This window comes from Neopsephotus bourkii, unplaced genomic scaffold, assembly GCF_033783945.1.
Source record: "Neopsephotus bourkii isolate Nb327-2 ecotype Australia unplaced genomic scaffold, CSIRO-AGI_Nbou_v1 NB_1542, whole genome shotgun sequence".
Taxonomy (NCBI): Eukaryota; Metazoa; Chordata; class Aves; order Psittaciformes; family Psittacidae; genus Neopsephotus; species Neopsephotus bourkii.
Window position 1 is genome coordinate 6,226,474 of NW_026902018.1, and position 27,708 is coordinate 6,254,181.

A 27,708-nucleotide genomic window follows, 5' to 3' on the forward strand; every position below is an offset into this window, starting at 1 on the left:
CCAGTACGATGCTTCCGGCTCTGATACGCCAGGGATTGGGCAGCCGCACGTGTCGCACTTCCCTTATTCCAATGTCATTGGCGAAGACCCGGAATGGGTTGGGCAGTTTGCCCAATCCGCTCTGCGAGGGAGGGACGGCTGCTTTTCCATTGGCCAGAGTGCCGTGAGGAGAAGACCAATGAAAAGCGGCGCTGATTTGGCGCCCAGCTTGAGTCGCGGTGGCCCCCAGCTGCCGCCGTTTCTCCCTTGTCTCCCCGCCGCTCTCTCGCTGCCGCCATGTTCGTCTCTGACTGCCGCCGGGAGTTCTACGAAGTGATCGTCAACCAGGTGCGGGCCGGGACCTGGTGTCGCCCTGCGCGTCCCGTCCGCAGGCGGGGCTGCCTCCCCTCAGGCCGCTCTCTGCAGGGCTGAGGCGTTTCCCGCCGCCTCACAGAGCGGGGATGGTGCCGGGGCGTCCCTGGCTCTGGCGGCGGCGGCTGAGGTGCTCCGGCCCTCGCGGGCTTGTGGCGGCTGAGCCGCTGTCAGGTGGGCGTGAGGCCGCGGGCAGCGCTGGGGGAGGCGGCCCCTCCAGTGAGCCCGGGCTGTAAAAATATCCTCCTCGGACGTGTCCGCGGGCTGGGAAACCCGAGCCTGAGCCGCCGCTAGTGGTTCGGGCAGTGCTGTGGATCTTTTGTTTAACCAAGACGTCTCTAGATCTATTTGCTGTTTGGTTTGGGGGTTTTCTTTATGTACTTTTTAATTATTATTTTACCTTTTTGGTTTATATTTTTTTCCAGACACTAGATCTCGTGTTCTGTCTTTGTTGCGGTTTTTCTTGTAACAGGTCAGGTTTGCCGCTTTCATTTTTACCTCACAGTTTGCTTTGGTTTGTTCAGAGTGGGTATGTACCCTGGAGTGGTAAAGTTTTCATTGGACAGTCTTCTACTATTTTTACCTACACAACTGTGTTACAGACTGTGCAAATGAATGTATTTCTTTCAGCTTTTCCACCTATGAACAAAATCTCCAACCAAGACCCCAGAATAAAGGACCACCAGACAAACCATTTTACCTAAATCAAGGGTATTTCAAGAGTTGCCTTGCTCCTGTTTTTGCTACCGATTTTCTTTAGTCAAAACTGTTTCAGGTCTCAGGCTGAAAGGCTCTTCAGGTCTTTCTAGACATGATAAAACAGTTGGAGGGCTGAGCCTTCAAAACTATATGTGCTTCATAGGGGTCTGAATAACCACATTTCCTCAAAGAAGATGCTGTATTTTGGTGGTGTGAGGTTGTTTATTGCTCATATTTACAGAGATCCAAATTGGTTCATTTTGGTTGCAGTGTCCATTCAGAAGAGATCCTATTTTATGCCTATAATGCTATCTACCTAAATATACTTTCTGGTCTCATAGTAATGTATGCATTTCATGCACCAGCACGTTAGATTTGATGCCTAAATTAATACTGTTATTCTGTTGTTTTTGCAGCGTGTCCTCCTTCTTGTCGCTTCAGATGTTGATGCATTATGTGCTTGTAAAATACTCCAAGTAAGTCTTTGTTCACTGTCACTGTAGAGTAACAGCAAAAGAAAAAACACCCAGGGATCCTTTTAATAGGTTTGAACTGAGGAAAGGGTAAAAGTTTAAACTGGTTTTGTAACTTTTTCCGTGAGTTATGACACTTAAGTCAGTTAGTCACACTCCCAGATTACAAACCTACATGTATTTTGGGATGTATTTGAGATAAAGATTTGTATGAAGTAAAATTATAGCATGTATAACATTGTAGAAGAGGTTATTTTCCCTTGCCTTTGCTAACAGCTGTCTGCTTCATTTCAGGCTTTGTTTCAGTGTGATCATGTGCCATATACACTCGTCCCAGTATCTGGATGGCAAGAACTTGAAACTGCCTTTCTTGAGCATAAAGATCAGGTGAAAAAACACTGGAAACATTTTAGGTTGCAGGTTATCTTAGAGAGGCATTCATTTATTTCCTTTCCCAACTTAAAATGTCAGTTCTTAAACTAATTATTATTATTGGTTATAAATGCTCACGGTTAATTTAATATGCCAATAACAACCTTTTTTTACATCAGTTCAAACTAATATGCTACAATTTGGATAGAGTCAAATTAAGTTTGCACACATTTTGAGATGTAAAAAGTGGTGGTATTGGATATCCATCATCTCCAAGTTTGGTGCTTTGCCTTACAAATTTTTTTTCCTTCTCAGAGACATCAATTAGCAAAAAGTTAATAGAGTTTTTGGTAACGGTGGGTGCCTGGGATGTTTTGTGCAGGTGTTTTCAAGTCTTCTGTGTTTTCTGCTAATTTAAGTAAAAAGCTTTTTTATTTTTTTCCCTTTTGTTTGCAGTTCAAATATTTTGTTTTTATTAATTGTGGTGCCAATGTTGACCTTCTGGAGATCTTGCAGCCTGAAGAAGACACTGTCTTTTTTGTATGTGACAGCCACAGACCTATCAATGTAGTGAATGTTTACAATGACACACAGGTAACCGCTTTTCTTTCACAACAAAAATCTTCCCCTGGGGTGGTGCTTTTCTGTGTTTTGTAAAACTGCTACTGCTAGTTAGTAAGGCAGGAAGCAATATTAATGGATATTTGCAGTAATAATGTTCATGATCAGAAAAAAAATGTTTTCAGTAGTAAAATATATACTGATAGCAGTGTGATAGTTGTCAGTAGTAAACACCTGTTAATCCTGTTGCTATTAATCAAACTGCTACAAATCAGAGGATAATCATGCTTCAGAATGTAACGTGTTATCTCTCAGCATTAGCAGCACCTAGAATTTGATTATTAACACAAATGATTTGGCAACATGTCCTTAACAAGCATAAAAAAAAAAGAATTCTTGTAATGCTGTAAAAAAGGCATATATTTTTCTGCTCTTATTTTGTATAAGAGTAGCCTTTATATTAAAAAGTAGTATTTTTTATTATGCCATGAATCAATCACAGCCAAATTTAATTATTTGCTTCTCTTCTAAAGTATCTGAAGTATTCTCATTTGTCATTTAAAATGTGTTTAAATCATTAAATAAGATACTTCGTTTATTTAAAATGCTTTTTTTTCTTTCTTGCTAGATAAAGTTGTTAGTTAAACAAGACGATGATCTTGATGTTCCTGCTTATGATGATATCTTCAGAGATGAAGAGGATGAAGAAGAGGACTCTGAGAATGAAACTGATGGGTCAGAGCCTTCAGAGAAACGTAGACGTTTTGAAGAGGTGCTTTTCTGCTACTTTGTTGAGAAAAGAAGGAAAATAAAATAGTGCTTATGTTTTATATAATTATAATAATTACATATGAGTTTAAAAATAATGCGGTGTTAGATCACAAATGGAAGTGTAAGATTTAAAAATAATTTACTACTCCCAATAGAGTTTCAAATACACAAAATGTTTATCTGAGCTGCACAGAAATATTTCCTCTTTGTTAAAAAGAAAAAAAAAATGTTTTGAACTTGATTATGCATAACGCTGTCTTTGTGTAACTACTGAACTGAAGAGCTCTCTCTGATGACAGGCTCTGGCTTTCCAGTCTACATTGATGGGTTGTTTTTTTTGTTGTTTACATCGAATACATTTTGTCTGTCCTTGTACCAGTAAATTAACAAAAGTATATTAAGGTAGACATAAAAAATGAAATGTGTCATAATTGTAGCATATTTTCTCCTAATAGCATACAAGGAAGCAAAGGCTTGAGGCTCGCAATATTAAGAGATGATATAAAGGCATTCTCAGATTTAATATGTGTTTCATTTTATTTTTCTATTAACAGTGTGCATTTTTCCTACTAATCTAGGAAGGGTGCTAAATCAGCAAAAGCAGACATAAGAAATTCAAAGGAAAATCTATAAATAATGCACATGAAAGCTATTCTCAAATCTGTTAAATACTCCACAAAGATCTTATTGATTTCTTCAAGTTTTCAAGCTGTTTATGCAATTTATGGAAGTTAAATATACACTGAGTGCTTAATTTTCTGAACTTCATTTACTATCTATTTTTCATCAGTCTTATTTTTATGTTACAAAATGGTACGAGGCTATGTTGCTGGTGTTGAAAACACTGTGTACTGGGCTTCTTATTTGTGAAGAAGAGCTAGATAACTATGCCCTGACTTCATACAAGTGTGTTTCTTGGAAAAATGCTTAACGATAATATTTTTCTCACTACATTAATAGAAATAAGTGTTCTTTCTAATAAAGACTTAGTCAAGTGTCTGGACAGGTGCTAATCTACTAGAGTATTTTTTCCAGCTATTTAACATTATATTAATTTACAGGATGTAATAGAGAGAACAATGAAGAGGCGGCAGAGGCGGGAATGGGAGGCACGCAGGTATGTTTAACTGGTTTTTATTATGTTGCTTGTGTCTTTTTCTTACTGTTGGATTAAAATCAAACATATAAAAACATGATACTGTGCTGCTTGATTTGCAAGATGCTTTAGTTCTAACTTTATTCAGAAAATTGAGAGATTTCCTATATAAAAATAAAATGTTTAAATGAGGATAGTTATAAATAATAATCATTAAATCTGAGTAGCAGCAGGTGCATTATTCCACCTCTAAGTAGCTGTAGTATTCTGGTTTTGTCTATTGTGGGGTGAAATTTGTGCTTCTGTTTTCTTCCTTTACAATCCTACTATCGTCAATAGGAATAAGCAGGAACAAATCAGATAAGAAAATGGGATTTGAGAAATAATGGTTTAATAAACTTGTTCTTTTACTGTATGAGGACATTTCAGTGTGGCTTCCATGTTACTACAGAAATCCAGTTGGCTTGGAGGAAAACTTTTTTTAGACCAAAGGATATTTTTTGGTGTGTGTTTTTGTTTGCTTGGGGGGGGGGTGGGGGTGTGTGTACAGTAGTGGTGTTTTCTTGTTTCGTTTTAATTGCTAAAAATAAGCTTTTAATGAAACCTGCCTTTGATTTTTAATTGGATGCAATATGTAGTTCACCACTTACGCAAATGTGGGGTTTGTTGGTTTTTTTTTTTCTTTTTAGGCGAGAAATTCTTTTTGACTATGAGCAATATGAATACCATGGGACCTCAGTAAGTACAAACTCGTTTGCTATAAAATCGCAAGATACTAATGTAAAGCTAATTGAACAATATCCAGTGTTATAATTATCCGCTACAATGTTATAATTATTTAACAATGTTGTCTATTATCTTATTATCATGCTTTTTTTAATCTTACTGTTATACAGAAGATACATCATATATGTAACAAATAAGTTGACGTGACAGCTTGTTATTACTGTTGATGAATTAGAAGCAATACTGGTAGAATGGCAGACACTGACTGAGTCATAGTGGCTAATGTAATGTTCATAGTGGGGGAAAATGATAAACTTAGAACTAGTAACATTTTTGTTGTTTGCTATCTTTAATGCTGGTATAAAAAATATGATTGTGTAAATTTTTTAGGTTTTGAGAAAAGTATCTATGTACACAATACTCTTGCAAAAGACTCTAGCATGCATGGAGATTGTTTGCCTTCCAGAGGTTTCAAAGCATCAGGATATTTCAAACATAACACTTAGGACATCAAATTGTTCCTTTTGGTGTTTGGCCTCTTATCTGATTATGTTTTGTTAAGATGTTCCTTTCTACTTAGCATCTTTGACAATCTGCCACTGTCCTACTTTCTGACTCAAGTGTGATGTACAGACCTCTAGTAACACACTAGTATTTGACAAATTTAACAGTGTTCTATTTGCTTAATGAGTGAGGATTTTATGCCCAGTTTATCCCATCTTTTTCCTTTTCTCTCATGTAGTCTGCAATGGTGATGTTTGACCTGGCATGGATAATGTCTAAAGACTTGAATGACATGTTGTGGTATGTTTCTGTTATTTTACCTTAGGGTAAAAGCTTAAACCCATAATAGATAGGCAAAATTTCCCAAGATTGTTTAATTTCAGTATAAGATTCAAGTTTATTTTGAGAGTGGAATTGAATTTGTGTCCTGAATTGGGATCACATCTATGTAAATTAATTATAAGCAACTAACAGGTTGTACACATGTAGTACCATCCTCTTTTTTCCATGTATGTCTGCTAAAGGGAATAATAGCATATAGCTTTTTTGTTAACTTGTATGTACAGTTGGTAAGCAATATTTCTGACTTCTTCTGGTACATACTTAGAGGGTTAAATACAACATACTATACTGGAATATTTTTTGGAGTAACTTTCTTTTTCTCTTTCCCTCTCTTTCTCCTCCCCCCCTTCAATTTTAGGTGGGCTATTGTTGGCCTAACAGATCAATGGGTACAAGATAAAATCACTCAGTAAGAAAGATATAATTTATTATTTATCTTAATTATTATTTGTTTGTCTCTATTTTTTTTTTAGAAGTAATACTCAGCAAACATGGAAATTAACACAAGACAGTTAATAAACAGTGCCATTAAGTATCTTAATGACAGAATGTGATCTGATGCCTTCCGAAAGTGGAAAAAAATGTATCAGAAAAAAAAATATATTTCTTTTCTACTATTGAGAGTTTTTAAACTATTTTTAACAAAATCATAAAACAGTCACTTCTGATCTGGGAAGAAATGCTGTTTAGTAGTAGTTCATGCAAATATGATTTTGATACCGTTTTATTAAAGGAAAAAAAAAAACATGTTCCATGTCTTCCAGTTTCCTTTACAGTTTTAGTTGAAGAATTTCATATTTTATCTTTTTTTCTTCCTTGTTTCTTATTTCCTACTAGATGCAATCAGGATTCTAGTAGTACATGTGTAGACTTTAATTCTGGTGTTCTGTTGTAATATACTGATGTTTTTAAGGAGATAAATGTAATAAGTAGCTAATTTTATTGGTCAGTCTAACTGTCTATATTGTTTGGGGTTTGGCTGTGGTTTTGGTTGTGTTTTTTATTTAGCTTTAATTGCCTGGGTACATGGCTGAATATTGAAAGAACATTATTTAAGAAGTAATACACAGGAAGAAAGTGAAGTGTCAAATTTATTTCTGTTTAAGAATGAAGTACGTGACTGATATCGGGATCCTGCAGCGTCATGTGTCTCGCCATAACCACCGCAATGAAGATGAGGAAAATTCTCTGTCAATTGACTGCATGCGAATAGCATTTGAGTATGAGTATCCTTGCATAAGATCTGGGGAAAATGAACCCTACCCACTTGGTGAACCCCAGTTGAGGTTTTTATCAACTTAAAAAAAAAAAATCCCAGCACCATCTCTGCTGCTGAGAATGGAATCAAAAGAAATGGACATTGGAATGTTTTGTTGAACACATATCTCTTCCAGTAGCTCGTATAGCTTCAGTTCAGCTTAACCTTTCAGAGTTAGTTACAAGTTAATGTTGCTGGTCTTGTGTTACCTGCACCTCTAGCTCCTAACTGTATCGTATGTACTACAGAGATGCAATATAGAAGGGCAACTGAAGAGGTACTAATTGTGAAGTTCTGTTACTATTTGTAACTTTAAATGATAAAAGTGTTTATAGTTATTTGCCTTAATCCCTGTTCAGTCTTCGCCTGGCACTTTATCAGCATTGGTCTCTATATGAAAGTCTCTATAACACTTCATATACCTCTGCTAGCCTTAAGCTCTGGTCTGTACAAGGGCAGAAGAGGCTCCAAGAGTTTTTGGCTGACATGGGGTGAGTTATAAAAATCTGTGTCTTAACTAAAGGATCATTTTTTTCAATTAATTATGGGAAAATATTGAGAATATATTTTGCAAGTACTTGTTAGTTTTTAAATGTGATTGTGGGGCTCTGACTAGTGCAGTGTCTTTGAGTTATGCAACTTGTGTCTTGGTGCCAAAGGAATGCGGCTGTATGGCTTTATGTAGTAGTAGATCCTAGTAAGTAACCTATACTTTCTCACATCTGCTCTTCAATGACTAAATTAAAAAGAATGTAACCAAGTTTAGTCAGACTTAACTTGCTAAATTATCTAATATTAAGAAAGTCTTACATAAGGAAGGCAAATATTTTTTTCTTCTAGCATACCTATCAATATAGTTTCTTCCTTCTGTTTTTAGTTTGCCTTTGAAGCAAGTGAAACAGAAATTTAATTCCATGGACATGTCTTTGAAAGAAAATCTTCGGGAAATGATTGAAGAATCTGCAAACAAATTTGGGTAAATTGTGTTAAATACCACTGCTTATTTTGAAAATGCTTTTCAGTTAAGTCCAAATATTTTTGTATGAAGATGATTTAACATCTTGTTTTGAAAAATGTCAGTTTTGGATTGACAAAGTAGTATTAGGCTTGTTGCAAATGCTAGGGTAAGATTTGTCTTCATGTTCTTAACATTAAAGTACTGAGGAGACTGCTGGTCAGTGTTGATAATGTTGGTAATGGTAATCTTTAATGGGCTTATTTAATTTTGCAGAATGAAAGATTTAAGAGTTCAGACCTTCAGCATTCACTTTGGCTTTAAGAACAAGTTTTCAGCAAGTGACATAGTTTATGCAACAGTTTCTCTTATGGAGAACGTAGAAAAAGAAGGGAAGGAAACAACTAATTTCATTAAAGCTTTGGACAGTCTCTCCAGGTACTGAAAATGTTTCTTTATTCTTTTACAGTTTTATTTAGGTTACATATCTAAAAGATGTATTTGTGTTTCATAAGCCATTGAAGAAAAATCAAAATATCCCTGTTAATGATGTTTAGAACTTGCTTTTGTGTGAAAAGCTTATATGAAAGTGTCTATTTTTATTATTTCTGTTGCAGGGGTAACCTGGACAAACTGCACCAAGGACTGGACTTAGCCAAAAAGCAGTTACGTGCCATTCAGCAGACTGTAGCCAGCTGTATTTGCACCAACCTTGTCATTTCTCAGGGGCCTTTTCTCTATTGCTCTCTCATGGAGGTCAGGATTATAATTGTTGGCTCTCATTTGACTGTTACATTTGGCTATAGCATACTTGAATATCACCTTTTTCTGAACTGATTGATTCAATAAGAATGACTTAATGAGAAAGGACTGATTTATCTGTACTGTGTTGTGCTCTGATGAGTCAGTATTGATATTACTCTGAGCTTCCCAAAGGAAGAATCGGTCCTCTTGAAGCGGGGAGGGTTTAATTTTGAAGTCAAGTGGGTCAACTCAGATTCCTATATTGTTTGGTGTTCTTTGAGTCATATAAAACCTTTAGATTCATCAGTAGATACTTAAAGAAGAGGAAGAATCATCTTGGATTGTAACCAAAATGTTTCTTATTTTCCTAGGGCACACCAGATGTGAAACTTTTTTCCAAACCAGTGTCTTTGTCCCTGCTAAGTAAATACTTACTCAAATCGTTTGTTTGCTCTGTAAGTCAATCAAAAGCTTTTGACTAGCTTGCCTACGTAGTAGTTATTATTCTGTTGGATATGTGTAGTTGATTATTAAAAACATTATATGAAAATGTTAATAATGTTTCTGCTAAATGGTTGGATAATTTTAGCACATCTGTGAATACTCTTTTAGGAAAGATATCTGCCTAGGAGAATTCCATAGCATTAGAAAGAGTTTTCATTGTCAAGACACTTACAATCTAAAATCTTTACCTAATTTTGTAAGTTTTGAGGGAGCAGATCACCAAGTATGTACTTTGAAAAGTTAACCTGACATGGAAAGAAGCAATATTGCAGGACTGGTAATTGTTACCTAAAGATTTCTGTGTCTGCTTAAATAAAATCCTATTATCTTTACAATCAATGTAACTGAAGGTAATTTGCATTTACCTTTTGAGCCCTATTTACACAATTCAGTTAAAAATGCACTTTTAAGATTGAGAACTGTTTCCACTGTGAGCACTCCTTAATTTGTAAGTTAAACTTATGATGGTTCATCCTTGCCCAATTGCATCTGTGTATCCTCATTTTAAACGTTCAACTTGGTCAGTAACTAGTCTGCCGCTAGAAGGAAGACAGCACTTTAAAACCTCGCTGCAGAACATTTACCTTAGGAACACTTTAAACAAACTTCTGTTTCATATACTTATGTATCTAAAAATGTTAAAATTGTTGTAATTATTTTTTTATCCACAGCAGTAAGCTGTACTTTAATTAAAACTGTATGACAGAGAAAACATAATTTCTAGTGAGGACTGTATTTGTCAGTGTTAGCTGTTGTATTTCAATGTAAAATAATTATTGAAAAAAAAAAATTACTACTCCAAGATTTTAGATACCCATACCTGCAATTTAAGAGCTTTTTTCTTTACTGTAAATCATATTTTGTCTATATCATGTCTGTGTTACAATGCAAAGCAAGATTGGAGAAGAACTGAAAATTCTATCAGTCCTTAAAGTCGCTTTTACTGTAATAAAAAAGGAGATCAAGAGACTGTGTGAAGAAAATGCCTTCTGCTGAACTGTATTATAGCTGTGTCCTTAGGTCACATGGCATGCTGAAACTAAATTGCTTCCTGAGTTTTGTCTAACAAAGTTTTGTCTTTCTGACTTCCAGACAAAAAACAAGCGCTGTAAATTGCTGCCGCTGATAATGGCTGCACCAATGGATGTTGAACAGGGAACTGTGATCATGGTGGGGATTCCTCCAGAGACAGAAAGCTCTGACAAAAAGAAGTAAGCATGTTGTTTGAAAGTTCCTGCTGAAAGTTATCTATAGACTTGTCCTGTTTAAAGCAAGTGTCTCTTTCCTGTATCTATTTAACACTGAACACGCTGACTTGAATTGTATCCTTCTTTAATGGTATGCATGATATATTTTTTGAGAGAGGATACAGGTGTTTCAAAGTTGTTTGGGTTTTTTTTCTCCTCCCTCTTAACTATTTCTTTATCTTAAGAGTGAAATAGTTCACAATATGGCCCATGACTTCATTTCTTAAAGCCCGTAATGTTAAAGTTTTTGCACTTGAATAAGTGAGGTGTATGTTGAATACATGGCATATGAAAAACATCTGGAAAACATTTTCAGCTCTCAGCAAGGAAGTTCTGTTCTTCTGCTTTAGTATGTGTGTCCTTTTCTGTAATGCTCATTTGGGTTTTTTTTTTTGTTCATCTAGCTTTTTTGGAAGAGCATTTGAGAAAGCTGCAGACAGTACCAATTCTAGGACTTTACACAACCATTTTGACATGTCAAGTGAGTAGTGCTGCCTATCGCTTATTTCATTCACCAAATATTCCTTTAGAGGTCAGTGTTTATGCAGCCTCCATAAAACACCTCTGTGCTATGACTTGGATGCAAACATCAAGAGTGTGTATGCCATACGCTGTTCCTGAGTCTGGTATAAACACAAGCTGTGTTATTTGTCATCTTTTCTAAGTGCCATCTTGGGCAGAAATTATAAACTACTAAGCAGAGGCTTGTGTATCTTTGAGGCCATCTACATTTTGTGCTGAGCAATGATTTTCATATACGCACCTCAGTTTAAAGTCTGAGTTTATCTGGTTTTATATTTAGCAGCCAAATAAAGTAGGGTAGTGATGTTATAGATACTTTATTGTCTGTTTGAAAAATGAGATACTTGCATGAGGAAATTTGCATACCTTTTTATGTACTTATGAAAGAGGTGGTTTTTAACAATACATACTGATGAATTGTTGAACATAGAAAGAAACATTCCTAGACTTAGAAAGTGGCTGATATAGCATGTAGTGAGCACTTAAACTGGAGTTTGCTGAAATTTAAGAGCAAAATAAACAATGTGCATTTTGTGCAAGTAGATTCTCTTTTTCATCCTTACAGATGCTTAAGAATACAAGTATACTTGGAATTATTATTTTTCAAGTGTGACATCTGTTATATCTTTCAGTAATTTGCATCTTGTAATATTTCATATTTTAGTAATTGAATTGAAAACAGAAGACCGGAGCAAATTTCTGGATGCCCTCATTTCTCTCTTGTCATAGTGGTAAGGAAGATTAATTAAAAATTTAATTACAAATTATTTACAATTATAAATCAATTATAAATCAAGTGAGTAACCTGTTAATATCTGTAAAATGTCCTAAGAAAATGTGGCAACTTCTAGTACAAATACAAATTGAAGATAAGAGTTTCTTACAAAAGACAATTGTTTTTCTTTTTGGGAGGAGGCAGACAATGTACAAGTAAACTTTTCTCTTCCCCCCCCCCCCAATTTATTTAAGTTTCATCATCCATAAGCTTGTCTTCCATTGTTCTAAACTTTTTATGGCTTTTTAACTTCAGCTGGGAAAGGAGTTGCTGTTTTGTTTTGTGAGAGAAATTGAGATATTAGCTAGTTGTAGTTGCTGTTCTGTTACTTAATTCTGGTAGCTTTGTCAAGCTCAGGATGGAATTTTGGCCATAGCAGTGCCATTCTTGGCTTTGATGTTAATGTAGAATTTCCATCTGTCTTTCACAGTGTTAAGGTAGCCTATATCAGTGTGTAGTTTTTATCTGGAATAAAGATGGGAATATAAGACTTCATCTGTAGTTGTGACTATTAGCTTCACACTAGTTCAAAGTCTGTTTTAAAGCTATTTTAGGGTAAGACAGATTTTATTGTAGCTCTGATGAGACTGTCAAATTGTTGCAATTGTCTTTGAATATTCCCTGCTTTTCAGTGCTGAACTATTTTATTGGTTTGTGTGTGTGTTTATTCTGCAATGATGGGTGGCAATAGCTTGCTTTGTCCCAGAGAAGCCAAACTCTCAACTCAAAGTAGTTTTGTAAAGTCTGTTCAGAAAACCTCTAAGAAAGTATATTAAGAATCTCATGGCTTTTTCATGCCTAGATAAAGACTTGGTCGTTAGTATTAATCTGTGAAGTAATCTCACAAGATTATGGTATGTGTATGAAAGCAAAGGAGTAAGATCAACAGCCTGACAACAGCCTGTGAATGTTGTAGTCCTAGCCAAATGACAATGTGGCCTTTTTAAAATGTGCATCAAAGCTACAGTTTCTTTTGTTCACTCAGAAGTTTAAAACAGTGGCTCGGTAGCTACAGTTGTTTGTTAGACAGCATAGTTGTGCCTGGCTCCCAAGATTTCCACATCTGTTTGTTTCTTTCTTTATACTCTGACTACTGATTGTTTTGGTTTGTCTTCTGCCCTTGTTACACAGTGGTGCGTTTTGGCTCTTTGTGCTGGAAGCTGAGGATCAGATGCATCTGAAATTATTTTGGATGTTCCAAAGTTCATGGTGCTGCAATTGTGATGTATCTTCTTGCTTTGTCTTAATGTACTGGTACAGGCCTGGACTGTTTTTGCGCCTCAAGGGAGGTCAAAATGATTTTAACCTTAGCATGCAGATCTTGAAAATGGCTTCTCTGTAAACATCCCATCCTTGTAACGGCAAAAGGTGTCACATAGGAGCACTGGGAAATGGACTTCTGTTTGTTGAACGTGCTTTTATTAGTAGACATACTCCTGTGATGTTTAGTTGTTGGTTAATAACAAGAAGGTTTTAAGAAGTTCCATATTTATATTACCATTTTATTACCTTTAAATGTTCTTTTTAAATTGTTTTGAATGCCTTTAAGTTTTAAGATTTTAGGGCTTTTAAAATCCAGGTACTGAGTAACTGCCAAATACTGAATGAAAAATCTATGGAATTCCAGTGTCTATAGAGCACTAGTAGTCATGCATTGTGATATTATATGGTCACTTGTAGCTTGGCTTTGGGAATAATTTTCCAAGAAATAATCTAAAATACCATGATAATTGTGTAGAGACTGTAGCACTATAAATATTGACAGATTAGCCCAATCCTGTTCCATAACAGTGATTTAATGTCACTTTGGTCATATGAATTGGTATAGCTTGTTAGACTTAACCTGCTCTGCATTGGGAGGGTGTGTATATGTTTGTAATTTTCTTGTAATGTTTGCTTGAGTTCTGTGTGACTTCAATGTTTTCATGTATTATAATGAATATGTAAAGGTTACGTATCATTGCTTCATACTTTGTACAAATGTTTAATACTGGTTAACTTAATATTAAATGTAGCCAACAGAAAGCTGATTAAACTATATATTTCTATTCAAACAAACATGATTTTTTAATTTTTTAAATGTTGCCACCTTGTCTGAGTAAAATCCCTGTGCCAGGCTGTGATGGCCAAAAAATTATGCTTCCCAAGATAAAATGTAATGCCACCGTAGGTTTTGCACGTTGACTAGGTAGTATCAGTAACAAGTATGCCCTCTTACCAGTGTACTTTGGAAGGGGAGAGTGCTCCTGTGTTTTAGTAGGTGATTGTCATGTCTTCAAAAATGAACAGATTTTCAGGCACATGCACCCTCCAGCTTCATCATGTTGCGTTGTTCTGAGTGAGAAGTGGGAGCTAGTTTTTATGCCTCTAAACACATGTGTAAGCTTGAAGCTGTGGATCTATTACAAGGAGCTTCTATTGTTTGCCTTTGTCTCCCCTTATTGCTTGCTGTGTTTAGGTGGTTTTTAAGGTTCTAGTTTTCCCAAGATCTACTGGAGGTGCCAAGAATGCTTTTAGAAATCATTAGAATTTATCAACAGGTGTTGAACTGATCCCAAGGTCATCTAAATGTTCCCCAAATCAGTCAGAAATAGTAAATGCTATATAAAACCAAAGTTCAGTCTGTGTGGAAACCTCAAGTCTATGTCAATAAATAAAACTTTTGCTTGTCAACATTTTACAATATGTAAAATTGTATCAGATATAACTTACGTAGTTTATTTTATAGTTTGTGGATTAAAATGCTAATATAGCTTAAAGAATCATTGTATGAGAACGTGCAAAATTGTGAAGTCCCCAGTGTGTAGACAGAAAAGCAGTTCAGTTCAGGAGTAGTAATCTGGTGGTTTGAATGACACATTGAAACTGTTGTGTAGGTTAGTTAAAATGGTCACTTCTTAATGGTTAAGTGTAGGGCAGAGGCTCCATGCCAGGAACTCAACATCTCTTCATGAAGAGATTCATTATTAATAAATTATGAAGCTTTTTCATTTTGATACATTATTATGCTTTTGATTTTTTTGCCCAAACAGAAAATGTGACTCTAATGAGTCATTTTAAAATAAGTAGTTAGAGCACTAAGAAATCTGCTTACATTCTTAGATGTATGGTGATATTCCAACTAGCCATGTCTGAACACTAATAGAAACATTCCCTAAGGATTATATTTGAACTGCAGTAACTTTTTCTCCCACTGTGTTTGCTTACTGCAAGAGTAGCCTCATAATCAGCTCTTTAAATTATTTCTGCTGCTGCTAATCTGTTTTAGAGAGCAATACAAGTATGAAACAAATCCTTTAAAATATTTTAGGGTTTTTTTTAAGAAAATAAAATAATAAAAATCCTTAAATACCAAAGTACTGAAGCAGCTTCACAAGCTACCTAAATTCCACCATTCCTGCAAAGTGATTCATGGCCATTTTCTTTCTGGGGTAATAAATTTAGACATAATTGGAATTGCACAGTAAGGACCTCATTTGATGGGGATTAAAGTGAATCCCTTTCCGCTGAAGAACTGTAGTGACTTAATAGACTTGTACTTGCCACCATCAAAGTTGTGTAGTGGGTAAGAATTAGTTCTTACTTTCTTTACCATTTCTTTTAAGATAAGTGAAAATGAAAAAGTATTACAACTTTCTTGTACAAGGGAGATATTAGGTCTGTGACACTTTAAGCTCAGTAATAAACAGGCTGTTTAATCAGCATCTTGACCTCTATAATGTCAAAAGCAGGTGCTAGGGAAGAGTACAGAAACAAAGCAATTGCATCTTATGCTTCCTTCCAGATAGAGACACAAGTACTCTCCCAGTTCTCATACTCAAGGACATCCTGAACCATGTGTTTCTCTGTATGTGGTAACTCTCAGTAGTTATCTGTGAACACTGATAACTTCCTCCTGAGTCCTTGGCAGATTCTAGCCTGTTCAATTCTCTGTTGTGAGTAGATCTGCAACCTAGCTGGATATTGCATAAAAACTACAACTTTGTATTTATTTCACCATGCTAGTGCCTAGCTTATTCGATGCTCTGTAGTATCTACCCTACTGTGGACTCATTGTTTTGAAAACCTTTATATTCCGCACAGTCATCTCTTGCCAGTCTGAAGAACCACAGCCTGATTTTTCCTTTTACAGGTTCTGTATCTTGATTACCTTTGTTGCTCTTCTTTCAATTATTTTCAGACAGGGTAAAACAAAAGCTGCATGCAATACTCAAGGTGTGGGTGCACAAGTCCATAGAACAGTGTAATAGCGTTGACTGTTCTCTGTCCCGCTGTTTACTAAATCTTAACAGTCACTTTGCCCTTTTGACAGCTACTATGCACTGACCTGGTGATTTAATGGATCTAGCTGCTATAACACCAGTATCTCACTCATTGCCATTAATGGTCCAAATTATTGCTGGGTTTTGGTTGTTTTCTTTCCTATGTCTCACTTTACAGTCATCAGTGCAGAAAGTAATCTGTTTACTGACTGGTGATTTTTTTTTCCAGTTCAAAGCAAGAGCACCATTAGTCTGCTGCACTGAAAAAACAGTAGTAAGAAAAGATATAAGAAAAAAAACCAACTAGACTCTCCATCACTGAATGGTGCATAAGTGGATGGAAAGAGTAGATTCTGATCATTTGGTGGCAAGAGATAGCAAAAACTGTGGAAGAACTTAATGGTAAAACAAACTGTTCACAAGTTTACAACTGAATTTTTAGGAGATAATTGTTATACTTTCTGTTCCTGTTAATAGATGTTTCTAAGCATCTAAGAATTTCTAAGCAAATTCTTTTGCAAAAATTCATTACTTTTGCTTGTCATCATAAAACCTGTATAAAGGACAGAAAGTAATCCTGGGTTGAAAGTTTGAAGGTAAATGTGGCAATTGCCTTGATCTAGATGAGTGTGTATTGCCTCAGGACATTCGCAGGCTGTCCTTTATGCTTTGGTACTTTAGACGAAAATCTGGTTGATACTACAATGATATTGGCTCTAGTTCATGAGCCATATCGAATTTAGCTATTTCGTCCCACTACCCTCCTAGAACCTACTGCTTTAATGGCAGAAGCAGTACATAAGATATTTCAGTCTGTTTTTATCTGCCCTATCATCCATTGGAGTTTGTTAGTAAATTATCAGTTTTAAACCTGCCAGGATGTGGGAGAACCACTGCAGTCTTCAAATCCTGAATGGCTTGCAGGAGAGCTGTTGTTTGTTTAGTAAGATCCAATGTACCCTGGAGAAAGTGTAGGCAGTTGCTTTTCTGCCAAGTGGAATGTAATGGGAGACCAGAACCATAGGAAGAGAAATCTCAGGAAGCATAGCGTAACTGCTGGAAAGCTGGTGTACATTGCATTCTGTCATTTGTTTTGAAAGTGAAAGGTAGTAATATACAGCAAGGTGTTTAATCTTCCTTGTTTTCTGATTTATTTTTTTCCCCCATCAAATATGTTACTACAAAGTATACATTTCCTCCTTCTACAGCCATGAAGTTTCCTATGGAAATAAAAAGTAGTTAAATGGGAATGGGGAGAAAACTACCTTAGAATTGTCATCTTTCAAATCTTAGACTCAACGTCTTAGACTGCACAGGGAAAACTGACTCTGAGAGTTTCAATGAACCTTTCATGCTTCGATTTTTACTTCTTCCACTCCCATTTCCAGTCCTCAGTTGTCCATAAATACAAGAGAAATAAAATGTTAGTTCTTTCTAGGAGAGATCACTCTAGTCTGCAATACTCCAGTTTTAAGGTCTGAAAAACAAGAAGTTTTAAAATCACTCTTTTGTACAGGAGTTCTTTGAAAATGGCTTTGTTAAGTTGAATTGCCCAGGATATGCTAACTTGCAAAGATGGGAGTAATACAGAACAATATTAAAACAGAAGTGGAGTAATCAATAGAGTATCACAATTGAGGGAGAAACAAAACATAAAACACTCAGGACTGGTCTCAGGACAGGAAACAAGAGCATCATTTGATCGTTGATTTTACGTGTATGTCTGTCAGTCCTCATGGTTTTGATTGCCTCAGAAGGAATATTCTTGAAAACATTCCTCTGGAAGTTACTTTGTAGGTCTGGCTTGTCAGAAGGAAAACAAGCAGTGAAATGTTTGTTTCTTTTAAATGGAAAAATTGAAGTCCCTTTTGGCTCTTGTGTACCATTGCTGGCTTCAAGCTGGTACTGAAAGTTCCCTTTGGATCCAGTCCAAGAACTGTGGAAAACATGTTGCTCAGGGTGGAGCTCTGAAGTCCAGTGCCACCTTTATGCACAAGCATTTGTGTGATAAACACTTTCTTAACAGGAAATATTACACTCACTAGGGAAAGCAAATGTGAGCTTTTTATTTCAGACTGGAGTCCCATTCTTTTCAAGCATCTTGAGGTTTTCGTCATTCAGAAGGTGGCAGAATTAGAGAAACGCAACAAAGGTCAAACACAACCAAAGCAGACAAGAGGTCTTTTGCTCAAGCGTTCACAATTTCATGATAGTCCTGGGTATGACAGAGAGCAGAGAACGTGGGCTTCCCACTCACTGCTGCTGTGTGATAGAATCATTTTTATTTCTTCTGCCCTCTCAAGGCAGTTGTGTCTGCTGGCTAGCTACCCTGGTACTTGTTCCTTTGACTTGCTACCTGTACTGAGTCACATATCTGGGCAATATGTAAGATCTAAATAATAAGAGATAAAGAGTTGGCTAGTAAATTGTTATCACAAAAAGCATTTAGCAGTCACTGCGTTATATTCTCAATGGGCTGAATGCTCAGAAGCCATCCTTGAAATCGGAATTGCAATAAAGCCTTTCTCTAGAGAACCTCCATTTAGAAATCTGTGAGCAAGCCTAATGCCTCATGAATTATACCAAGGTAAATGTATATGTAAGCCAGACCACAACAGAGTTCCTTCCAGTGTTGGGTTTATTTTATTACATGATCTGGGGGTTTTATATTCCTCAGTTCAAGAACATTCCTTCCAGAAGTCAACTTGTTTAAGAATTTTCAATGACTTCTTTGGGTACTCCTTGGTGTTACTTAGGCTACCTCCATTAGACAAGTACTGTGATATTCTGAGTACTTTTTCTTTTCAAAATCAGTTTTAGTTGAGCTGGCCCTTCCTTTAATTGACCTTCCTGGTCCCTGCAAAAAAAGTAATGCTCACTTACAAAAAGATGAGCTGTCTTTTTAACTGGATGAAGCACTTGGTTTCCTATCTTCTCACTGCTACAGTTTGCCTGCTTTTTCAGTCCCTGTGGTGTTGGTGTCTCTTTCCACTGTTTAGCTCACTGGAATTTACTTTCATTTAATCATTCATTTGCAGCATGTCAGTGGAAAATCGGAGGCACCTGCCACTGAATTGGAAAGAATTCACAGAGACATTCAGCTCTTGCTCTGTTTTTATTTGCTGAAAGAAGTCACCAAGGGGCTGCCAAAATAAGTGTGGCATTAATAATTATCTCTTGTCTGATCTGAAAGTGGGTGGAACAGGCATGTAAATGGTACTTTCTTTAAACACTGTTGCGGTCAGAGTAGTAATTCAGGACTCAAATAACAGGACTGTAGAACACATGTCATGTTTTCATGCTGTCTTATGGTAACTGCTGTTAGCAACCTGTCTGTATATTTGAAGTTGTAGCTCTTTTAAGGGATTGTTGTGTTCCTAAATATTTGTGTATTGTGTTCCACATGGCATTGCAGAACTGGAAGGAAAAGTTACTTTTGGCTCATTTTCAATTGATAAAGAATAGAATAAACGGAGGTGGAGAGAGGGGCATGACTCCCTTCTGTGGCTTGGGATAATCTTTAGGTGAGTGAGACTGTTACAATAAAGCATTTCAGGAAAGTGGAGAATAAACAGGATTTTAAAGGAGCGGAAGCAAAGATTGCTCTTGTCATTTCTCTGAGACCATGTCCCTGTTTTTGGAACAGGTCTAATCAGCAGTGAGTATTTTTAGTGATAGTGATTTGTCTTTAAATGTTTTCCTACTTTATGGGTATTTTCAATGATTCTGCTTCAAAGGATGTTGATGAAAAACCATCAGTGCTTTTAAGATACTGTTTTTTTTTAATCTGCTGTTACAGTTACCAGAACTAGGTTATCTGCAAAGATCTCACAGAATTAGAGCTAGAGTAGCTTGCAGGACAAGGCTCTAAAGAGATGGTGAAGAATCTTTCTCTAAAAAGCAGCATGCACTGGGGTTTAGTATGCTCTGAGATCTGAGATGACAATCTTGGATTCTTGCTACATTCCTCTTGTCAGACATAGGCACTGATCAAAATTTCCTCCCCTTATTGTACAGGGTTACAAACATCTGTTTTTTTAAAGAAAGAGCATTATATTTTTTTTTACCTGAGGCTGCTGCATTTCCTTCAGGGAAGTCTGTTTTAACTGGAAGTGTCCTTAAAGGATGCTCTCTACACAGTTTTCTTCTGTGATTTTCCAGTGGTAACTGTCCAGTTGAAGAAATTCCAAAGAGCGTTTGGCTACTTGTGGCTGATCACTCTTTGTGGAGCAGGCTGTATCTTGGGAGCTTTTGTTTATATGCTCTCAAATTTGAAAAGCTGCTGCCCTACAGTCTCTGGCTTACTCAGGTGTCCTGCAAATCTTAGGAAAGTTCATAAATTAAAGGAAACAAGATCTCAACCTTAACTTGTGCTGTAATATAATTCTGCAACTTGATACTTTAGGTGACAACTGTGGTGTTTTACAGTGCAGTTTGCTATGTGCCATACTCCACTGTCTCAAATAATTGCCTCCTAAACAGATCTGGAGGTTGTTCAGTACATTTACACTGCCCATGTTTGACTGCTTCAATTAAATGTTTATTGCTTACTAAGCTAAATCAATATCCAGGTTTAATTTTATCTATAACTGGGGATACAGGTAACTGTTTGGTACTAGACCAGTTCAGCACTTAATATTGATAGTGGAATATTCCTTAGGAAGTTTAAGACTTTTAAGATGATATCTGTCATTTCACTTGCCAAGATCCTCATGGGTCAAAAGATTTTCTACTTTTAAAAATACAAAGCAGTAGGTTTTTCTGTATTTATACTTGTTGTCAGTAAAATCCATTACCCTATACCCTTAATGGTACTCTGCGAGTATTTGCTATCAGAACAGCACTGTTTCTGGACTGTGTAAAAGTTACACTTTGAAAAATTAATCATTTAAAGACCTGTATGCACATATTGTAAAGCACTGGTGGAATTTCCCAGACATGTCTGCTCTAAGGAGGGAAATATTATCCCCCTAAAGCAGTCTGAGGAAGAGAAAAGCCAAACCATCCTGCAGTTTTTCTCTCTGCCTGTCTGTTCTTTCTCTTTGTGAGATTTTTCTACCTACACATTTCTGTGTCTGATGTTAAGCTAAACTGCCTTCCAGTCTTCCTGCTAGATAGAGGTCTGTACCTCCCTACAGTGTTTATGTTTCTTTATCCTGTTTTTTGGCTGTAGATTGTTCATACCCACAAAAACAGCATTTGCTCATGCATGGGCTGTTGGTATATGGTTACCTGCTTTGCAAATCTAGTGTGTGCTGCTTCATGAACATGAAGAAAGGGAAGAGTATTGTTGTTTCAGCTGGTTCCACTTGCAATGTAGCTGTGTAAGTAGATTAGCTGATATGAGTGTTAAGGACAGCATAGTTAGAACAATAACTTAATGAACATATCCTTTACATGAGACTTTTTCCTTTCTAAAGCTACTGAATTCTGACTCAGTTTTGCTGGCTCCTTTTGTAGAATACCCCCTCAGCAAACTCTCTGAGCATAGCACGTTCTGTTCAAGGGAAGCTTTCCAACTGTTGTATACAAAACTAACAGGGAATCCTGGAAAGGACTGAAAATGACAGGGTGAAGTACAAAAATAGAAAAGAAAGAACTAACAGGGAAAGAGAGACTGGGCAACAATAGAGGGTAAGCAGTAAATCCAGTTTGCCTTTTGAGTTCAGGAAGGTGTCTTGGAATCTGTATTTCAGGGCACCCACTGGGTGGTCACCAGAGCTCTTTTGAGTGTGTGAAATGAAATGGAAAACAATAGCTCAGCAGCAATTGCTACTTTTCCTCTGATGAGGTGTTCCTTGAATTGCCAGCACGACTCCTGCTTGATTTAGCAGAGAATACAGCCAGGCATTTCCTGAAAACGACAGCACTACATGGTGCTATTAGAAACGCTAAGTGAAAGGTTCTGCTGTGAATAACAGAGGAAAGGGAATAGGATATGGGACTGTGTCCCACTAAACTGACCCTGCAACAAAAGGGGGAATGAAATGTAGCACAGCTGCACAGTGGCCATCCACCCAGTCTGAAAATCCTCATTGCTTTGCACAAATGGATGATAGGAGCCAACAAGATCTCTTTGGAAGAGATATTTCCTTTTGGAATGGTTAGAAGCTGGTTTAGCTTTGTTTATTTTCATAACTTGTGGGGTTTTTTTTTCTTTTCCTTGTATTATCTAATAAACACTAAACACTATGCTGCTTCATGCAGATGTTTCACCAGTAAACATAGATATTGTTTGTGGATTTGGCCAATGTCCCATTCTGACTAGTCTCCATGTATGTATGTATGTATGTATCTGCTTACTCATCTGTTCTGCTATCTCCAAATAACCAATAAATGTTTCCTTTTTAGAAAGAGTATCTTGTCTCAACCTTTCAAAGATAGCAATACTGTACATGGCACCAAAAGTACTGCATTGACTTGGCAAAAACTACTTAAGAATTGCTACTCCTCCTCCTCCCTGATTACAGCCCTAAGGAAAAAAATGTGATGAGCTCTCATTTTTTTGTTATTCAGCACATTTTTTGTGGTCTTTTATTTCATTAAACCTCAGACTGTTTTTACTTCCTCCTTGCCTCACCTTCTCCCTTTAGCAGGGTGGATGTTAGACTGCCTTTGAGACAAATGGGCAGGGAGACCCAAAAGGACATTACTGTGACAGATCAGATTAGTTATTGTATTATTAATATCAAGTCTCATGGGATGCAGTCTGTATTTAGCAACTTGTGCTGGATTTTATCCAGTGTCCAATCATTTATATTGGTTCTATCCTTTTGGTTTTAGAACAAAAAACTTGTACATTGCTTAAATCAGTCTTAGAACCCTCCAGCTGTCCAGAACACTCACCACCTTGCATATACAGGTGTTATGTATATTGCTTATTAATCTAGTTATTAAAAGAAAACCGCCTTTCTATTTACCTTCAGCTTGGGCAATTCTAAGCTTTCTGTAACAGATTAATTTTAGTCCTACGTTTACATTTTAAGTTACTTAACATGGCTTATCCATAACTGATCTCCAAAATATCCATTCCATTGGGTTGCATCCTTTGCTTTGCTTTCTTCCTTTGCTTTGCTTACTCCTTTGCTGTACTTTGCTTGCTGTTATGCCTATTTTGAAGTGTCTTCTCTGTAGCTTTGTTCATTCTCATGGTTCTAGATTTTCCAGGGTTGTTGAGGTGCCTGGTCTGCACATGGTCTGATGTGCCCAGCTTCATCCTTTCCTTGTAGAAGGGACAGAATGCAATATCAGGTCAGGACAGAGCCAAGACATTTTGGTTCAGGAGAAGGATTGCAGATTGTCTTTTTCTTCATAATACAAATTCCCATGTAGCAACAGATACTAAAACTGAAATTCTCAAATCCATATCATGACATGGTTCAGACTTCAGTAACTCTATTAAAGAGAAAAAACTTTGTCATGCAATTTACTGCCCATTCCCACCCTATCTTTGACACAGACTTGTTTGCTATATACCAGTGGAGCTCAACACTAGCATTGCAATCTACCAAAGCACCCTTTCTGCAAGGCTGTGAATACGATTTGCAGTCAGCAAGCAAGTAAAATCTGTAATCTTGTGAGGGAGGCAGGAGACAAAGGGATTGTTCTTCCCACTGCTGATGATAAGCCTTTAGGACAGATGGCAGGAACTGCTTCAGAGTGCAAAATGAGCCCACACGGCCATCCAGGTATGAAGTCAAGACTGCTGTGCTGAACAAAAAGTGCAGGTAATGAAGAATGTAATCAGCTCTGGAGGAATCTGGGCAGGATGCCATGGATAATAGCTTTCCTTTTAGGAGGGACACTATAGTGATGATATGGATGTCTTGAATAGCTGTGGTCATTAATAACCTCATATAGACAAGGGGTGTCTTTTCCATATTATCCAAAAAACAGTGTTTTACCCCTAAACAATTAGTATGATATTTGCATCTTTGAAAATCCAATATCTGTTGTTGCAAACAACTGTTTTAACAGTGCATTTACTTTAGTTTCTTGCTATGCCACCCAGTGGAGCTAATTCTTTCTCTAAAATGATGTTTTATCCACATCGTTACAGTAGACAAAGATTGTATTTATGGGGAAACTATTTCCATATATTTGGAAAGGTGTTCTTATTAATGTCTTATACTTTTTCGGATAATAGAAACTTCTCTTCCATGGCACAAGCTGTGTGAGTTAAGACTTTTCTAAAACTGGCAGGTAGAAATTGTCAACAGGGTAAGACAATAGAATCAGGAGAAAATAAAAGGGTTCAAAAATAAATTGGAGGTCCAAGAACACAAAGAATTCAGAATAGATGTTCAATTTCTAAAGCTTCAGTCTTGCATATCAACATTTTGAAATGTCAACAGTATAACAAAAATAAAGTAGATGTAAACAGTGGAATGTATTCTCTTGCTTAGATCTTGGCAGTCACATCCAATTAAATAATAGCAGGAAATCGTAGAGAAAAAAGATTGGTGAAATCATTCTGCAGTCATTGGGTATTCATGTGAGTCTTCTGTGATGAGATAACACTTGGGTTTATTTGTATTATAGAATGAAAGATTGCTGTTATAATTGGAAACTGTTAAAGGTTTTGTAGCTGAGGCTAAAGGTTATCCAGGCTGCTGCAGCAGATATCCTAATTCTGACAAAAGATATACAGTAAGGACAGGACATTATAACTAGAAGAGTAATCTAAAAATACGCATAGCACAAGAATTCTGCTGTGCTAGGCACTTGTTACAGCTGATAAGAATTGGGATTGCTGTGTTTTTCCCTGATCCTTCAAATATGTGAAGCTATATTGAAACTGGATTATATAATTTTGAGGTTTCACGTATGCTTTTGTAAAGGAGTGCCTATTTTTCTTTCCTGAGTGATCTTGTCTATGCCCAAGCCTAAATTCTCTTAAGATATAACCTTCTGTGGAAGTGTTCAGATTACAAATACTGTTAATACGAATGAGTTATATATAAGTGTAACAGAGGAGAATTGATTCAGGTCATAACATGTTTGACAGTGGGAACAGAACCCACGTATAGTTGAATAATTTGCTATAGTACTTGGTATGAGATCAGGATGAATGTCACTCAGACCTCTGGCAGCTAACCTGGTTTCTTGAAACTTCAGGAACATACACATCTGAAATACAAAATGCATTTAATATTGCAAACTATTTTTGCTAACAGATTGAAAATGTTGCGGTAGGTTCTGCTTTTGCACACTTCCTAGCATTTGGTGCAATTTTTCAATGCATTAAAATCTTCTGTTCATCTAATAAATAAATCAAACCTGGTAGCTGGTGCTGTCAGGTGATAAGACCTAAAATTTGCACACATGTAACTCAACCCCTTGCAGGTCTTTGCCAGCAATGAGCAATGCATAGTGTTGTTAAAACTGGCACAGAGTTCACAGTCTGCTCATTGGATCAGAGTCACTTTTGGAAGGGTTATCTTTTGTTTGCCTGAAAAAAAGCAGCTATTTTAAACATTTACTTTTGTTCTCCTCTGTAAATAAACATAATCGGGCTTCATCTCATCTGTTATGTTTGTGTACACCAGAGCATCTCCCTGTGTCATGCAAACTCTCAGCCTGGCTGGTGCAGCTTGGAGAATCCACCAGAAGGGAACCTCCCTGGACTTGAAGCTGACATGCAGTAAGGAATGGATCCACTGCTATTGCTGTACACTATAACACCGAGGGACTTCAGCCTGTCTAAACTAAGCATATTTTTCCCAAAAACAATAATAACTTGTGTGAATGACATCTCAGCTGGGTTTCAAGAAAAATCTTGTACCTGCTGTGAGTACTCTGCCAGCTGCTGCCAGAGCTTTAGCCAGTGTGAATGGCCTTTGCCATTCAAGATTCTCTGAGGAGGATCAGAGTACACGATGCATCTTATTTTATTTTCTGCATGGTTTTCTAGTTGGTTGAAGTTCTTTTGCACTGGTCTGTAGTGAGTGTTAGAGGTATTATCTTAATTTACTCTCCTGTATTAATATCATGAGAGTGCTGTACCTTCTTGGCAGCTCCTTTTGTATATTGAAACCAAACCAGCTAAATAGATAATCTTCTCAAGGTTCTCTCTTCTTTTGCTTTAAGAATATCCATGCTATATGTACAGTTCCCATTGCTCTCAGAACAAAAAGCTAAAGCCGGTAGTTCAATAAATGCATCAGTTAAGTATATTTAGGCTGCTTAACTTCCAAGCTTATTGATACATTTGTTTTCCTAAGTAGCTCCTAAAATAAACTCTTACTGAGTGGTATGGTTTATGTGGTAGGCTCCTTCATTATCCTGAGCTTATTTAAGTTGTACTGGTAAGAGTGACTGTAAGATCTACCCAGTTCAACCATCCATCAAAATACGGATGTGCAATACTGCATTTATTATATGAATTTGTAAAGGACTACATGAATCTCCTGTGTGTGCATGTATGAATAAGAGACAGAGAGGATATTTTGACAGTGATTGAAGTCATCAAGACAATAACATGTATAATCAGTTGTGACAATTCCTTTGCAGTTTCTGTATGATAGGCTGGGCACACCTTCCATGTCCCACGTATCTTGGGGTAATCAGCAACTCAAACAGTAGGTGCCAGTTACAGCGAGGCAAAGCTGTGCCTCAGGGCAATGCAAAGTGGCCAGAGTGCAGATGCACTCAAGCATGAAGAGAAGATTGGCAAGAGTCCTGGGCAGATGCTTTAGACTTGACACATGTGCTTCTATGATAAGTCCTTGCTACCTTTCCTTGACAGACTTTGATTTGAAGCTACATGGTAAGCTTTGGAAGGAAAGAGAAGCTTAGTGTTGTAAACAAAATCCCAAAATGCCACAGACAAAGGACACTGTTAAAGTGATTTATGTTAGAATGTCTCAATCTGGGTTTAAGTAAAAGAAAAGGTAAAGCAAGGCTTGTGTATCTGAGCAACTGTAAAGCCTTTGCTGTTTCCATGGGAGGTTTTATCAGTGGTGCAGTGGTTGAAATGGTCCTTTTCTTATAACTGAAGGTTGTGGTAGGAAGAAGGGTTTTTCTAGACAGCCTGATCCTCCAGAGAATCAGCAAGGAACAGTCTGGAGCAGTCATGTACATGCGCAAAGATGTGCACAAAGGTCTAATCAAAATAAGAATGATAGAACTCAGTTACTTCTAAATGATAAACGTGAGGGGCTTTGAGGACCTGCTTTTGGAATTACTTACCCTATCACAGTCACTCTTCAGGTAAAATAAATGCAGTATTTGACCTGAAAAGATAATTCACCTGCTGTCTCCTGATTAATCTGATACAGTAGAAATATTTGCTGTCTTACTAAGCAGAGTTACAAAGGCAAGTCTCTAATGTGTACTTAACTAATGATTTTTTTTAGTATACAAAACAAAAAAAGGATGCATTGTGGGTATCATCTGATGCTGAATACTGTGTTTATAGCTGAATATATGCATGAATATTACACTTATATGTGGTGAATGGCGTTTGAGAGGCAGGATTCTCATTTGACATTACAGATGTATGGATCAGGCTGAGGAAGCAGGTTTAAGGGACTTACTTACCTACA

The 27,708-nt window shown here is 36.8% G+C and overlaps 1 protein-coding gene across 3 annotated transcripts; it reads left to right on the top strand.

The window, feature by feature from the left end:
• Positions 1–223: 223 nt before the first annotated feature.
• On the top strand, positions 224–25,942 carry CDC45 (cell division cycle 45). Of its 3 annotated transcripts, none has more exons than XM_061370825.1 (19): positions 224–327; positions 1,467–1,526; positions 1,818–1,910; positions 2,352–2,489; positions 3,085–3,228; positions 4,289–4,344; positions 5,013–5,061; positions 5,792–5,853; positions 6,254–6,304; positions 7,002–7,121; positions 7,513–7,644; positions 8,031–8,129; positions 8,385–8,546; positions 8,726–8,864; positions 9,224–9,307; positions 10,449–10,567; positions 11,008–11,084; positions 11,790–11,856; positions 25,711–25,942. In XM_061370825.1, the coding sequence occupies exons 1-18, from the start codon at positions 277–279 to the stop codon at positions 11,852–11,854; spliced, it is 1,701 nt and encodes a 566-aa protein (XP_061226809.1). In that variant the 5' UTR covers positions 224–276; the 3' UTR covers positions 11,855–11,856; positions 25,711–25,942. The 3 variants fall into 3 exon arrangements, with proteins under 3 accessions (XP_061226809.1, XP_061226811.1, XP_061226810.1); XM_061370827.1 differs by lacking the exon at positions 25,711–25,942 and adding an exon at positions 21,623–22,295; XM_061370826.1 differs by lacking the exon at positions 25,711–25,942 and adding an exon at positions 13,032–13,958.
• Positions 25,943–27,708: the final 1,766 nt, after the last annotated feature.

Excerpts from the sequence above, each read along its gene's own strand:
- CDC45 (XM_061370825.1), top strand. The coding sequence starts at position 277 with ATGTTCGTCTCTGACTGCCGCCGGGAGTTCTACGAAGTGATCGTCAAC. Across the intron at positions 5,062-5,791 it reads ATGAATACCATGGGACCTCA|TCTGCAATGGTGATGTTTGA; the intron begins GTAAGTACAAAC and ends TCTCTCATGTAG. Across the intron at positions 9,308-10,448 it reads TCAAATCGTTTGTTTGCTCT|ACAAAAAACAAGCGCTGTAA; the intron begins GTAAGTCAATCA and ends TCTGACTTCCAG.